The 17,012-nt window shown below is 40.2% G+C and overlaps 1 protein-coding gene across 1 annotated transcript in view; it reads left to right on the forward strand.

Moving 5' to 3' along the window:
- LOC109917822 (plasminogen-like) overlaps window positions 1–17,012 on the forward strand; it is a 36,543-nt gene that overhangs the window by 3,336 nt on the left and 16,195 nt on the right. Inside the window, exons 2-5 of the mRNA XM_048596669.1 lie at window positions 221–365; window positions 4,646–4,799; window positions 6,093–6,359; window positions 8,232–8,379. Of these exons, the coding sequence (XP_048452626.1) occupies window positions 221–365; window positions 4,646–4,799; window positions 6,093–6,359; window positions 8,232–8,379 (714 nt within the window). The remainder of the gene's footprint in view (window positions 1–220; window positions 366–4,645; window positions 4,800–6,092; window positions 6,360–8,231; window positions 8,380–17,012) is intronic.

The raw sequence follows: 17,012 nt of genomic DNA on the forward strand, positions 1-17,012 counted from the left end.
TCAACTTTCCTGCTCCTCTGATGCTGCCTGGCCTGCTGTGTTCCTCCAGCTCCACACTGTGTTATCCCTTTAAATCAATGCCATTTTGCTCTTTCTTCCTTCATTAAAATGTACTTGATTTTTGATCTTTGATTCTTTAAAATTTGGAAGTGTCTGCAGCTCTTTCCTCCCTCATAGAATATGTATTTGTTTATTTTTTTTTCCATTATCACCCATCTAGACAACTGCATGAAAATTATTGGAGGCCAGGAAGTGGCACCTCATTCAAAACCTTATATGGTATCTATCCAGATTGGGAGAAAACACTTTTGTGGAGGAACTTTAATCAAAGCTAGCTGGGTGCTGACAGCTGCACACTGCCAAGTGTAAGTTACAACAGAACATAATTTTTAAAAAGCATGCAGGCTGTGGCTAATAATATTACAAGCTACATTCTAACAATATCTATAAGCTAAAGAACAGGAGAAGTCCTATTGATTCTCTGAAAATATCAAATCACATAGTGGTATGCACAAGCCATCAATCACTCCTCCCTACTTTAAATCTTGGAAGCAGGGGGAAAATCTCACTGAAAACCTTTACCAGTTTAGGAAAAATCTGAGAAGTTTTTGCTGACAGGTGCAATAAAGGTATATCCAAGACAGTGCAAAAACAACTGCATTTATATGGCATCCATAATGAAACAAAATGTCCCAAAGTACTTCACAGGAGCATTGTGAAGCAAAGTTTAATACTGAGGGACATACCTTAATGCAAGGTCAGGTTTTTTTTAAAAATTCGTTCATGGGACGTGAGCGAGTATTTATTGCCCATCCCGAGTTGCCCTTGAAAGGTGGTGGCTTGCCAATAACTCAGACAAAAGTTAGGCTGGGTGGTGCAAACCAAGATTAACAGACAGAATTTCCAGAGCTTGGGGCCAGGCAGCTGAAGGCATAGTCTCCAATAATGGAAAAAATTGAGAATTCTGAAAGGGCCTAAATTAGAAAAGCAGATTTCTCAGAGGTTTTTGGGGCTGGAGAAAATTACCAAAATAGAGAGCAGTTAAATCTTGAAGGGACTTGAAAAACAAGAATGACTGTTTTAATGTCAATGGGTCACTTGACTGGCCAATATTGGCCAACAAGCATAGGATGATGAGTAAATAGGAATTGGTGTGACTTAGGACTCAGGCAGCAGACATTTGGAAGACCTTATATCCATGAAAGTTATAATGTGGGACTGGAGCTTGATGAGGAGGGCATTCAAACAGTCAATGTTGGAGGTAATAAGGAATGGATGAATGTTTCTGTCGCAGATGAGCTGAGACAGTGGTGAAGTCAGGCAGTGTTCAGGAGATGGAAGTAAGTGGTTTTAGCAGCTGTGTGGTCACTTAATGAGACACCAAGATTCCCAAGGAGGAGGATAGCATCAGTGTTTAAGGTAAACCCACGAATTTGCAAGAGATTACCAGTAAATGTAACCCTGAGGAACGATAGACAGTCTAAAAGTATAATCTTAGGCCAAGAGTAGAACTCACAGATATGGGAGCAGTTCGAGCAATTTTATCAATATCGTTCCTAAAACTTCCATCATGAAAATACTTTTACATGTTCTTTAGACAGATCATGTTTATAGCCACATGATTAGCTATTTCTAGAACAAAAACAAAGTTGCTGGAAAAGCCCAGCTCGTCTGGCAGCACCTGTGAAGGAAAGAAACAGAACGAATGTTTCGGGTCCGATGACCCTTCCTCAGAACAGTTCTGAGGAAGGGTCACCAGACCCGAAACGTTAACTCTGTTTTTTCCTTCACAGATGCTGCCAGACCTGCTGGGCTTTTCCAGCAACTTTGTTTTTGTTCCTGATTCACAGCATCCACAGCTGTTTTGGTTTATATTTAGCTATTTCTAGAATTGGCTGTGAGACTTCCCTAAATTGTCTAATTAAAAGGTGCTTGGTTCAAATCATTTTCAACAATTAAAATCAGCACTGTTTCTCTGGAGCAAAAACAAGAATTGTTAGAAAAGCTCAGCAGGTTTGGCAGCATCTGTGAAGAGAAATAAAAGTTAATATTTCAGGTTGACTGAGCCTTCCTCAGAACTGTTTCTCTGGAGCAGAATTTTAATTACATAGTTTACCAGTGCTACTATTCTGTAACTAGCCCATCAGAAATTGATGAAGAAATAAAGTGTAGTTGGTAGTTAAGATTGCTTTATAAAATTGTTTATACTTTGTGTGTGTTAAATTATGGTTGAATGACCTTGCCACCAACCCTCCATGCCTCAAGTTCCAAACTCTTCCTTGTTCATGAAATTTTGTTATCATTATATCCCTCCCAACATTTATAACCTTTTCAATCTTACAACTGTCTGAGATCTTTGCTTCCCTCCAATCCTAGCTTCTAGCACAACCTTTGCTCTATCATTGGCAGCTATGCCTTCAACCATTCAGGAATCCTTTCACAAAATACCTTAGCTTTTCTTTTCTCCTTCAACATGTGCCTTAAAGCACAAGTCTATGACCAAGCTTTTGGCCAACTTTCTTAATGACCCACTGGGTTAATGACAACATTTGTTTGATAAGGTTTCTGTTAATTGCCTTGGGAACTTCTACTACATTAAAGGTGCTATATAAATGCAAAACAAACCAATACCTGTCAAATTACAAAACTTATATGAGGAAGATGAATAAACAATATTGCTGGGTAAGAAACAAGAACTAAACTTAACATGATCAAAGTATAAGAATTACAAGCACATCTCCACTCTCAATCATAAAGAATATTACTGAAATGTGAATGTTCAAGCTGGTTGAGGGCTAAGATGAGGCCTGTAACTGGTTCCACTAACTTGTTTAGAATTGCATCTATACATATCCTTAAAATAACATTACACTATAGAGAAAACTGCTGTAGAATTATTTAGATTCAGTTGCATTTCATCTACACTACATTATGAAGTGAACAATAAAAACAGATCCATGTATGAGAAGGAGTTTTACACTGCATAATCAGCAAGGAGCACATTCAATGTGAGTGAGTGAGTCTGAGCTGCAGCCCTTGGGCCACATCACGGAAGTTACCTGGACACTTTGCTTCAGGTGGTAGTCACAACTCTCAGATAGGTCATTCAAAACTGGTCTGTAATCAGGGACGGGAGGGTATGACTGCAAGTGAGGTGGGCATTAGGATCTGAGGAGTTGCACTCAAGAGCTGTGTGAATGCAAGTTGGGTTTGCAGGGAGAAGGGGCAAACTGATAATTACACTGTGATGCAGGGAGCCATTCAATGGGGAAAGAACACAGGAATGTCGTTGTGGTAGGGGACAGTTTGATTAGGTGGACAGATATTTTTCTCTGCAATTATAAGTGGAAGTCCTAAAGGTTGTGTTGCTTGCAAGATGCCAGGGCTGAGGGTATCTCTCTGGGGCTGGAGACGAAATTGGAGTGGGAGGGAGGGATCCAGTTGTCACTGCCTACATTATTAATAATGACATTGATAGGACTAGAAAGGAGCTTCTAATGAAAGAATTTGAATAGTTAAGAGCAAAATCAAAAGCCAAACCTCCAAGTTCTAGATTATTATCTGAACCACAGGTAAACTTGCAGTTGGTAAATAAGTCAAGGAGTTAAATTGCTCAAAGGTTGGTGTAGGTGGAATGGCTTTCAGTCATGGGGCACTGGCACCAATACTGGGATAGAATAGAGCAGTTCCAGTGGGATGGACATCACTTGAACTATCTTTGGACCAGTGACCTCGGGGCTGGAGAAAGTAGGGCAGTAGAGAGGACTTTAAACTTGCTAGAGTGGGAAAGGCTTTGGAGAGGGGAAACATAGTCTTGCAAAACTAGAGGATATGGCAGCATTACAGGGTAGTTCAAATAAAAGCAAAGTACAGCAAATTTTTATTCTCTACTGGGATGTGGACATTACCGGCTGGACCAACATTTATTGCCTATCCATAATTGCCCTCAGAAAATGTTGGTGAGCTGACTTCTTGAACTGCTGCAGTTCATTTGCTCTAAGCAAATCCATAATGCCATTAGGGAGGGAATTCCAGTAGCACTGAAGGAGTGATGATATATTTCCGGGTCAGGATGGTGAGTGACTTGGAGGGGAACTTGCAGATGGCGATGTTCCCATGTATCTGCTGTCCTTTTCCATCCAGGTGGAAGTAGTTGTAGGTTTGGAAGTTGCTATCTAAGTAGCCTTGATGAAAATACGCAATACATTTTGTCTGCTGCTACTCAGAGTGGGTGCATTTTTTGCTGCATTTAGACTGCAATATCTTCACATCTAGTTATTGCATTACTCAACAGAGCAAGGATTCAAAATTCACTACAAGCATAAAATGAGTGAGGATGAACTCACATACAGACATGTTAAAAAGGTACAAGTGTGTGCAAGTTTCCTTTACCTACAGTTTGAGCAAAGGTATTAATCCAAGTGAATTCTTTTAGAAAAACAGAGAGCAAGACATTTACAAAGGAACACAATTAATATTTAGACCTTGATATTTTACACTGTAACTTTCACTCAAATGAAAATAACAGCAATTATTCTAAATGTCATTGACACTGTTTGATTCAGTCATCCACCTTCCAGTACCGTCTGACTGCAGAAAATGTTATTGAAAATAAATTATCTAATTATCTTTGTACCTGTTACAGCAAAAACAGTCAATTGAAAAATATTCGGGTAGTTCTTGGGGTTCACTCACTTTCAAAAGAAGAGAAGGAACAACAAGTATTTACCGTTAAAAGGATGATCCAGCATAGCTTGTACAACTCAAAATTATTCAAAAATGACATCATGCTTCTTGAGGTAAAAAAAAATGTTATTGCTACATATTTTTAATTATAATGTCCAGAAATTCTATAGGCACAGTCTGAGACCGGGGAGGATCCCTATACCTCAACTTGTGGCGCATCCAATACCGGGCCTCTGGTCAAGCTTAAATAAAAAGGACAGCATGGTGGTTCAGTGGTTAGCACTGCTGTCGCACAGCGCCAGGTTCAACATCAGCCTCAACCGACTGTCTATGTGGAGTTTGCACATTCTCCCCGTGTATGTCTGTCCTGTGTCAGGTGCCATGATTTCTTCCCATAGTTCAAAGATGTGCAGGTAGGGCGGATCAGCCATGCTAAGTTGCCCATCATGTCCAGGGACGTGCAGGCTAAGCGGGTTAGCCATGGGAAATGTAGGGTTACACGGATAGGGTATGGGGGTGGGTCTCGGTGGGATGCTTTTCAGAGGTTAGTGTGGACTAGGTGGGCCAAATGGCCTGCTTCCACACTGCAGGGATTCTAAGACTGTCGGCTGTTCATCACCTGCTGTTGGACATCCCGATGCAGTCTGCCAATCAAAAGCTGTTGAATTTCAATGCGGCCTTCAGTAGCATCAGACTGGTCATTGAATGATAAGTGGATGTGATGTTGAGACTTGGCTAGGATAAAAAGACAAGGAACATTTATGTAAGAGAGGAAACAAGGTGGTTCAGGAATTTGGTGGGACGTGTGATGCTCAGTGGCCAACAGCAGTTCATGAGATCCAAGAGAAACTTTTCTGTTGCTCCTGGTTGCTCACTCGGGGGAGTGTTTTTAACAAATGTAATATTTTGTTCTAGAAAACAGCTGCAGTCTATTTCAGGGTTACCAGTCAGGCTGCAGTGCAGTATTGGCTTTCCTGAATACAGGCAGACTGGTTCGTATATTCAGGGCTTTGTGCATTGTTTCTGAAATGGGCATTTAGCCTACGTTTTATTTTAGAAGCAGGTCCTAGATGCCAGTTTCTTTGCCTATGCCAATATATATCGTGGATGATAATGACTGCCTGTTGTTGCCTGCCTCATTGAAAACCCAGGCAGCTATTCTGAAAAACACCCGTCATGTTTAGCCTGTATAATGGTTAATTCCTTTCCTTGGGAAAAAAAGTGCTGTAGGAGAAAAGTTTTGAGATCCTTGCAACACAACACCCAGGCAGAGCTACATGGTGATTGGCTGCTCAAAACAGACTCAGCAACTACCCCTGTGCATTGCAAATAAAATAACCATCTATAGTAAATGCTGTGATTAAAAAATTGAATTGTTTTTTGAATGTACTCAAATGTAATTCCAGCTCAATGGCAAGGCGACTCTGAACAAGTTTGTGAATGTCCTGAACCCACCTAACACTGGAACTGATGTCAAAGATGGAGACATTTGTAATGTTGCAGGTTGGGGGTTCACCTCAGTTGTAACTGAAAAGTTTTCAGACACATTGCAGCAAGTGAATGTAACTGTCGTGGACAGGATGCTGTGTGCACAGTATTACACCTACCATCCTGCGATAACAGAAGATGTACTATGTGCTGGTGACAAAAAGGGAGCAAAAGATTCCTGCCAAGTAAGTATCTGTGATGTAAAAATAACCAAAATTCTAGATTAACGGATAAATGTAATAGAGTCATAGAGTCACAGAGATGTACAGCACGGAAACAGATCCTTCGGTCCAACTTGTACATGTTGACCAGATATCCTAAATTAATCTAGTCCCATTTGCCAGCATTTGACCCATATCCCTCTAAGCTTTTCCTATTCATATACCCATCCAGATGCCTTTTAAATGTTGTAATTGTACTAGCCTTTACCACTTCCTCTGGCAGCTCATTCCATACACGCCTCAGCCCCCAACACTGCAGAGAAAATAGCCCCAGCCTATTCAGTCTCTCCCTATAGCTGAAACCCTCCAACCCTGGCAACATCCATGTAAATCTTTTCTGAGCCTTTCAAGTTTAACAACACCACTCCTATTGCAAGGGGACCAGAATTGAACACAGTATTCCAAAAGTGGCCTAACCAATGTCCTGTACGTCTGCAACATGACCTCTTGATTCCTGTACTAAATGCACTGACCTGCAGGGGTGGGTACAATCCACTGTGACCAACAAGAGACATGACCAATTCTCACTGGTCTAAATGCACACAGACAAAGAAGGACATGAATTCAACTGGAACGACACATCCATAATAGCACAAGTCAAACAGATACATGCCAGGGAATTCCTGGGGGCCTGGCATTCCAACCGGAACTCCATTAACAAACACATTGAACTGGACCAGATGTACAAACCACTGAAGAACAAAACCGGAAGTATTACCAACCACCCCACCAAACTGAGGCATATAAACAACAAGCAGAATCACCGGAGACAAAAGATGATGTTACCTAGCAGGGTGATAAAATGTCTGCAATCAAATACATCGGCTCAGAGAGCAAGTCTGCAACCTCAATTATTGAAGCAGTGAGGGGACAGAAAGTTTACAGATTTTGCATCCAGTCCCACTGCTGTTCTCACAAATCAACACATTTAAAATTCTAGTTCTTGTGTTTAGTTCTCTCTCAATGATTTCATCCTTCCTACCTCTACTCTTCGCCAGCATTACAATGATCTCCATCATATTCCAATTTCTCAGTGCATTCTTTCATGAGGTCCTTTTCCTTTTTTCCGTTTACTTACACCATGAGTTCGATTGTCCAGATTCCACATTCTGTAACTGAAGTTTAAATGCTTATATATTTGCAGTTCTGTTTCATTTATGATGCTCTTAAAGAGTTAGCTATGCCTCTGAGTTGAGTCTACTTCAAAATTTGAATACATCATGATGAACAACCAATGAAAAACAATGCATTTATGTTGCATCTTTCCTGACTTTAGGATATTATTTAGCATTTTACAGTCAATACAGTACTCTTGCAGTGTAGTCACTATTGTAACACAGGCCCGTAGTGATGCTTTATGCAGGTAAATTTACTAAATTTCAAAATAATGGATGTGAAGCCATCCATTACCAGTGGATAGACTGCTAATAAACCAGACACATTAGTACAACACTGGATCTCTGTCCAAAATACCCATTATGAGAGGTTTAATAATCATTGTAGATATGTGAGTTGGCAGGAATCCATTCTGCTAATACTTGACATCCTGGTTTAAGCCAACACAGTGAAACATGCTACTTTTGGACATAAATGACCCTGCAAGCTAATATCTCAATATAGAAAATGCAATGTATCACAGGTCAAGATATTGCCAGCCAGGATATTAGTAGTAAATTAGAATGACATTCATATTTTAAAAATAAAATCACAGTTCCTTTATTTTTAGTTTTATTCAGGTCATCTTAAATAAGAGCTATCCCTTCTCACATTGACAAACCTGCAGCTGAGATTAAGAATCCAACTGTTTAAAATTTTCTTGTATTACTTTTATTTCAGGGTGATTCGGGAGGTCCACTGTTATGTAATGGAAAATTCAATGGAATCGTTTCTTTTGGATGTAGTTGTGGACGACCCCGAAAGCCTGGTGTTTACACACGACTCTCAAAGACATATCTTTCCTGGATTAAGAAAACAATTCGACACTGAAATATTCAGTGATAATTTGAGATTTAGTTGGCATCTTACTTGTCCCTTTTTAATTGCTGTAACTCAAATAGGAAAATGTAAATCTAGAATAGATCCGGAGTAATGTTATTTCCTACTCAGCTTTTGATTTTATTAATTTTTTTGCACCAGCTTTTTTCACTGGAGTATCGAAGTTCGAAAGGTGTCTTGGCGAGATTATAAAATAGTTTCATAAAATAAGTCAAATTAGATTGTTTCCATTCATTGGTAAGATGATAATGAAGTACCATACACTTAGAAGGACGATAGAAAGAATGAAAGAGGTTAGGAAAAATGTCTTTATGTGAATAGTTACTGAAAACTTTCTTAATTGCACCAATCGGTGCCCGCTAGCCCTGACCCCTCACAGTAATTGTCTGATTGACCCGGCACCACTACAAGCGTGTCCTCAGCAGTCAACTGTGCCCTGCAGCCAAAGAACATGGCACCACGTCAGCTGCCGTACCCGAATAATCCATTCCCCTCTTCCACTTACATACTTAAGGTAATTGATCCACAATGTGGCCATCCAGTAAACCAGCACATTATCAGGGGCCAAGAAAGCAGAAATTCTTCATGTAGCGATGTCCCTCCTCAGCTCTGTCCTTTTGGCAGTTTGGTCTTGTAAAGGACCAGCAGCGGTCCCATCTTTCTCAAAGTCAACCGCAAAATCCTAAAATTGACAAAGAACATGTGTAATCAAATTTATAATATGTTTCAGTGAGCTCTGAAATGGGAATTCAGTAGAGCCCTTGAACAAATGCAAGAATGTTGCTTAGAATTTCTATTTTTACAGTAGATTCCATATATTCTTTGTAAAAGGTAAGAAAGGAAAGGGTTGCTTGAAAAATTAAAGTAGCTGCGTAAAGCCTACTGCCATTTTCTAGTTTGGTTCTCACCATTAACATTTCAACTGGGTATTTCTTTTATGCTAAGGCATACATTTGACAATAGGGCCCTAATAGCACTTGAAGTGCTACTGAATTGGGCTCTGAATCTGTCCAAAGCACACTGTCTGAGGCTTCCCTTCCAGGAATTTGGCGCAGTGGGCTGTTTAAAGGAGTCCCAAGAGTTCAAGATGTTCACAGCACAATCCGATAGTGTCAGATATATTCAATTCTCAACTTGCCTGCTGCCTGCCTGAAACCTGTTCCTAATTAAAATTCCCACCTCACCATAATTACTTAAAATTGAGGAAATTTACAGGACCTAGGGAGCTAGCAGGAGAGTCTGCGAAGAAGTTCACTTTATCCACATGTCATCCACAATTATCTACCGATTCCAGGTGCAGAAGTAAAATCTTTACCACAGTGCATTTATCATGATGAGGTTACATATTTCACTCATTAAAAGTACACAGTTTGCTTGCACATTAGATAGAATTGACTCCAGTTAATTATCTGTTGCTTGTAAGCTATTGCATTGTAAGGTGTTGTGCTGGAGCTCTGATATAAATTGTTTAAAGTTGCCAAAATGTTATTATACAGGAAATAAAATGTGATCTTTGTAGCTTAAAATGTTTTCTTTTGAATTCCATACACCAGCAGCTGAAACTTACACTCATACTAGCACTGGCTGACAATATCACCTTTGTACAGTATGATCTACTGACTAAAGTTAATTAAATCATAAATGCAATTTTTGGGTCCTAGAGGCCACAGACTCATAGCTGAAATTTTTAAGCAGGTAAAAGCCTGCGCCCAGATTTAGCTCTGGGCAGGAAGGCTGATCTTGGGTCTACCTGACCCACTGCCTTTTGAGTCCTTAAGCCATCAGTTAATGGTTTTACTCTTTCATGGGATGTAGGTATCACTGGTTAGGCCAGCATTTATTACCCATCCCTAATTGCTCAGATAGCAGTTAAGAATCAAGCATATTGTTGTGGGTCTGGAGTCACATGTCAGCTAGACCAGGTAAGGATGACAGTTTCCTTCCCTAAAGAACACTAGTGAACCAGATGGGTTTTTACTGACAATCATCATTAGAGTCTTAATTCCAGATTTTTACTGGATTCAAAGTCCACCAAATACTATATAAAAACTGAAAGAACTGCAGATGCTGTAAATTAGGAACAAAAATCCCACCAAATGCTATGGTGGGATTCAAACCCAGGGTCCCAGAACGTTACCTGGTTCTCTAGATTAACAGTCTATAAATAATGCCATTAGACCGTCCCATCCCTTTACAGTAGCATGGGTTTCTTCAGGATATGAACCCAGGACTTCATGGATATCATTGCCCAACATCTCCAAAAGGGGGACCATACTGTTAAACCAACAAACCAATAGCAACGTAAGGGCCTCTTCTTTGCTGGACTGCAATGAACACAGTTCCAAGTAAGACAAGATAGAGTCATGTTGCCTGACTGATAAACCAGTGCAGGATGATGGTCAGATGTGGAGTGGAGTCAAGGAACTGGACATGGGTAACAGGGTTGCTTTGGAAGTGGGGCGGCCACCTCCCTGCCCTTGCTATTGCACCACCTGCCACATCTAGCCCAAGCTGCTGCAGCACCCTCAAACCCCTCCATCTGAAAAAACAATGGAGAAATGCATCTGTATCTTGTACACTACAATCTGCCATTGCAATATGATCTCTGATGCATTTGCTTTCTGCTTAAAGGCATGATACAAGAAGTCATTAAGCAGTACTTGGAACATGATGCCAGCTGATGCCAATGTGCAGCTGCAGTTATGTGAATTTTCAAAAAGAAACAGCAAGGAATAATTAGAAATTCAGTCTGAAACTCTGTGCTGTTTGGTGAGTCAGTATGACTGTGAATTTTCCAGTACCTGAGCCTGTAGAAGTGGAATCTGATTTGAGATACAACTGAAATATCAAATTCTCAAAATCATACAATGACCCCAGAGTTAAACTGAAAGCTGAACACAAAAGTACAGCAAATCTTTTGTTATCAGTGCTGGGGAAAGACTGATATAAGCTACACCCTAGACCTTACTGAGGAATGGAAAAACCAAACTGAGGAAATCTTGCAGCCCTTTAAGATCTCTATTAAATCCTTCACTGATGTTATGTATGAACAATTTGTGATTAACATCCAAGCTATGGAAAGAGAGGGAGAATATTGATGAGTATGTGATTGCACTGAGATTTCTAGCTAAATCTTGGGAACCTGAAAGATCATGAAAGATAGAATTGTCTTAGGACTATGATCTTTTACCGTGAGAAAAATAGCTTACTTGCAAGAAAGCTTTTTTAAATTCATCCATGGGACGTGTGCATTGCTGGCTAGACCAGCATTTATTGCCAATCCCTATTTGCCCAACAGACAATTAAGAGTCAGGTATGTGTGGGGAGGCTATATGTTTCAGTTTCAATCAAGTTTCCTCACATACATCTAAATTCCACCCAGTTATAACACTAGCCTATTCAACCTTTCCCATAAGACCTCTCAAGACAAGTATCAGCCTAGTAAAACTTCTCTGAACTGTTTGCAATGTATATGCATCCTTCTTTAAATAAGGAGATAAATATTCTACGCAATATTCTCGATGTGGTCTCACACCAATGCCTGATATATCCGAAGCATAAACTTTTACTTTTGTATTCAACTCCCTTTATGATAAATGACAATATTCCACTAGCTTCCCTAAATGCTTGCTGTAAATGCATCTTAACCTTTTATGATACCTTTGTGTTTCAGAGTTCTGTAGTCATTCAACATTTAGATAATATGCTTGTTCATTATTTTTCCTGTCAAAATGTCACATTTTGTTAAATTATATTCCAGTTGACATAACTTTGCCCATGCATTTGACCTATCTATATCCATCTGTAACCTCCTAATACCCTCTTCATGAGTTACTTCCCTATCTATCTTTGTGTCAACAGCGAATTTAGCAAACATACCTTTCATCCTTTCCATCCCTTCATTAAATTAATTTATCTAAATTGTGACAAGTTGAGGGTCTGGCATTGATCCCTGTAGTACACAATGTGTTACTACATCTTGCTAACCAGAAAATGACCCACTGTGCCAACTCTGTTTCATGTTAACAGGTTAATCTTCTCACCATGCCAATCCCAGAAGAAAAAGCAAGTAAAACTGGTAAATGAGACGTTCTGATCTGACTCATCTTGTGCTTTCCAAAATAAAGGCCCAGTATGACCTGTATGATCATTTCCAAGTTGGGTTTTTGGTCTGAAATATATTACCACCGACAGTAAGTTTTATTTTCTGCAACAACGTTTGGTGTGGTTCTGACTTGTTCTGGAAAGTCTGAAAAATCATGTCTGACTTGTAAGATGGTTTATATACTTCAACAAGTAGTATTTTTAACAAGTCAATACTCTGCTGCCACACATTAAGTTGAAGAGAATTCTGCTGAAAGATTGTAATTTTACAATTACCTAAGTATAAATGTCTAAGTCTTATGTTTTATCAAATCATGACCTAAATACTATGTCGCGTTGAATGTAAAGTTAAGAACTGATTGTTGCAAAAGGGCAGATGGTGAGAGATGAAACAACAAGATAAAGAGCCACGTGACCATAATTGTCACAGAGCTGGTCAAAGAATACTGAGAACGAGGAAGGTATGGTCACTGAAGTCTCATTTGTGGCTCAGTAAAGGTATGAGGCTGACATGCAACCTTTGGTAAATTGTGAGCAACAAAATCAAGTAGCATTAAAAGAATAGGTGACAGAGAAATTGTAACCAAAGTCAGGAAAAATGCCTGGTCAGTCAATACATGTTGGAAAATTCATTAGCAGACCAACTACCTGTGAAAAGATCCAGCATTAAGGAAATTTAACAACCAGTAAACAATTAATTATTGGAATATTGCAAGTTGCTATATTTGGAAGAAGTGCCCAGTAAATAGGATTTCCGCATATGGTAGAAATGACACTCGTCTTTTCTGTTCCCACTACTCTGTCATTTTAAGTAGGGGGTCTAATTGATGAATTGGGGAACACTTGAGGATCCATTTTACCTTTGAACATTTCAACCCAGCTTCTCAGATTGACCTCTGATGATCAGAGGACTAGATAGGGTGGACAGTGGGAGCCTTTTTCCTCGGATGGTGATGACTAGCACGAGGGGACATAGCTTTAAATTGAGGGGTGATAGGTATAGGACAGATGTCAGAGGTAGGTTCTTTACTCAGAGAGCAGTAAGGGCGTGGAATGCCCTGCCTGCAAAAGTAGTAGACTCGCCAATTTTAAGGGCATTTAAATGGTCATTGGATAAATATGGATGATAATGGAATAGTGTAGGTTAGTTGGGCTTCAGATTGGTTTCACAGGTCGGCGCAACATCGAGGGCCGAAGGGCCTGTACTGCACTGTAATATTCTATGTTCTATGTTCTTGACATTCAGATTCCCACAAATTCTTGGCTTGACTTCCTTTATCTAGCAGATCATTGACAATTATTTATCTACAATTAATAAAACTATAGTTCCTCCTAATAGGGTTTGATGATTTTGTAGATGAGCCCCTGAAATAAACTGTGATGATGTCACTGGGACATATCTTAATACTTTAAGAATCTGAAGCCTGTACAACTGAGAGCTTGCTGCTCCTTAGCTTTGTCATCTTGTACAGTGCAACAATAAACATAGTTTCACTGTTACTGGGAAATCTAGCCTGAGCTCTATTAAAACCCAAAGAACCCACATCAGAAATCATTATCAAATATGGTGAGCACAATGGACACGTCAGTATAAGATAGATGATGTCTTTTCTTAGGTGAACCTCAAGAGCCATATGGTTTTGTTACGACCTTGAGAGTGATGTCCTTTCGAGCCAAGATGAGCCAAGCACCCAGATGTTATCTGTAATCACATGGCTAGAGGCCAGAGACACACAGCACTGTGGTACTCTAGGTAAAGGCTCTGTCTGGCTATTACTCTGTACAGGTGTATTAGCTGTTTAGCTGTAAATAAATCCAAGCAAGTGGAATCCCTGAACTCAAGCTAATAGGGCTAAAGGCAAATAAGTTTCCTGGTCCTGATGGCTTGCATCCTGGGATTCTAAAAGCAATAGCTGCAGAGATAGTGGGTGCATAGGATTCTGCAAATCATCATAATTATGTATTCCCCATGGCAATTTGTCTACCATCAAAGTCTAGTTGATAACTATTCGACACTCTCCTCTTGTTCAGTATAAAAGTTGTTTTTCTTTTACTCCGGTATTTCTTGTGAATTGGCCTGGTCATGTAAACCTTTGAAGTATGTTTTTAATCAGCAAAATGCATTTTTTTAAAAGTTACAGTTCTGCACTATAATCCTTTATCTGGACCAAGACACACAATTATATTACACTGAATTCTGCAGCAATCTGTTAAATGAATTCAGCCAGAAATCCCCTTACTACTTGCCACCATGCATTTGTCTATGTAAGGACATGTCCTTAAACTTTGATCCCTTGTGACCTGTAAAGAGGGACAGGTTGCACTTGAAGTGGAGGGAGTCCAATATACTTGTATGGGAGATTTGCTAGTATTACCCAGGAGGGTTTAAAGCAGTTTGGCAAGGTGGTGGGACTCTGAATAAGAGAGAGGCATCGAGAAATCAGGGGAAAATATAGTAGCCATCGAGAGCAAGTTTACTATTCAGGATAGCCAGGGGCACAGTAAAGGGAGGAAAAGAATTCTTGATTAAAGTGCATCTATTTTACCATACGGGGCCTGACTGGTAAGGCAGATGAGCTCAGAGCATGGATTGGCTCTGGGGACTGGGATATTATAGCCATAACAGAAACATGGTTGAGAAAAGGGCAGGACTGGCAGCTCAATGTTCCAGGATACAGAAGCTGCAGGCATGACAAAAATACAAGTAAGGGAGGTGGGGGAGTTGCCCTTTTGATAAGGGAGGACCTAACAACAATTCTTAGAGAGGATATTCTTAAGGGGTCATTAAATGAGGCCATATGGTTAGAACTTAGAAACAAGAAGGGGATGGTCATTCTGTTGGGACTGTATTATAGACCCTGCAAATAGCCAGTGGGTGCCAGAGGACCAGATGTGTAAAGAGAATGCAGATACCTGTCAGAATATCAGAATCGCATTGTTCAGAGATTTTAATTTCTCCTTATTGACTGGGCCACCCAGAGTGTAAAAGGTGCAGACAGGGTGGAGTTTGTCAAATATGTCCAAGAAAGTTTCCTAAATAAATATATAGAGGGCCCTACTCAGGAATGTGGAAAACTGGACCTCCTCTTAGAAAAAGATAGGACAGGTCCACAGGTTAAGGTGCTAAACTGGAGCAGGGCCAATTTTGGGGCCATTAGACAGGATCCAGCAGAGGTCGATTGGGCGATTCTTTTGAAGAAAAGGGAATGACTGGCAAATGGGAGGCTTTTAAAAGTGTGATATCAAGTGTCCACAGACAGGGGATATTGATGGAAAAAAAGGAGGCATAAACTGAGTTTAAGCTGCTGGGTCCAAGTGAAACCCTAGATGACTATAACACTTAAAAGGGAAATCAGAAGAGCAAAAAGAGGGTATGAGATGGATCTGGCAGATAAAGTTAAAGATAATCCCAAGAGGTTCTTTAGATTTATTAGAGTAAAAGGGTGGCTAGGGAGAGAATTGGTCCCCCTTAAAGATCAGCATGGTTGTCTACAAATAGAGCCACAGGAGATAGGGGAGATTTTTAATGAATATTTCTCCTCAGTGTTTACTGAGGCGAGAATTATGGATGCTAAGGAAATAAGGGAAATGAGTTGGGATGTTTTGGACTGCGTACATATTACCAGAGAGGAGGTGCATGAGCCTTAAACAGCAGTAAGGTGGAAAAATCCCCTGGGTCGGATCAACTCCATCCTCGGATGTTGTGGGAGGCGAAGGAAAAAATTGCAGAGGCCCTTGCAGAGATTTTTGCTTCATCTTTACCCATTGGTGAGGTTCCCAAAGACTGAAAGGTGGCTAATGTTGTTCCATTGTTTAAGAAAGATAACAAAGGCAAGCCAGAGAACTACAGGCCAGTGACCCTGAAAATTTGGACAGTCAGTGTCTGATTAGGGATAGTCAGCATGGATTTGTGCGTGGAAAGTCATGTCTAACAATCTTTTAGGGTTTTTCAAAGAGGTAACCAAGAGAATGGATGAGGGTAGAGAAGTGGATGTTGTCTATATGGACTTTAATAAGGCCTTTGACAAGGTCCCGCACAGCAGGCTAGTCATGAAGGTTATGTCACATGGGATCCAGGGAAAGCTAGCTAATTGGATTCAAAACTGGCTCAATGGCAGGAAGCAGATGGTGATGGTTGAAGGTTGTTTCTCGGACTGGAGGCCTGTCACTAGTAGTGTGCCACAAGGATCAGTGCTGGGACCTTTGTTATTTGTTATTCACGCAAATGATCTGGATGTGAATGTACAAGGCATGATTAGTAAGTCTGCGGATGATACAAAATTAGGAGGTATCGCTGATAGCGAGGAAGTTTATCAAAAATTACAGAGGGATCTTGATCAGATGCGGAAGTGGGCTGAGATTGGCAAATGTAATTCAATACAGATAAGTGTGAGGAGTGCACTTTGGAAATTCAAGTCAAGGTAGGACTTATACAATAAATGATAAGGTCCTGAGGAGTGTTGTAGAACAGAGGGACATCGGAGTATAAGTACGTAATTCGTTGAAAGTGGCATCACA

The sequence above is a fragment of the Rhincodon typus genome, chromosome 1, assembly GCF_021869965.1.
Source record: "Rhincodon typus isolate 14 chromosome 1, sRhiTyp1.1, whole genome shotgun sequence".
Lineage (NCBI taxonomy): Eukaryota > Metazoa > Chordata > Chondrichthyes > Orectolobiformes > Rhincodontidae > Rhincodon > Rhincodon typus.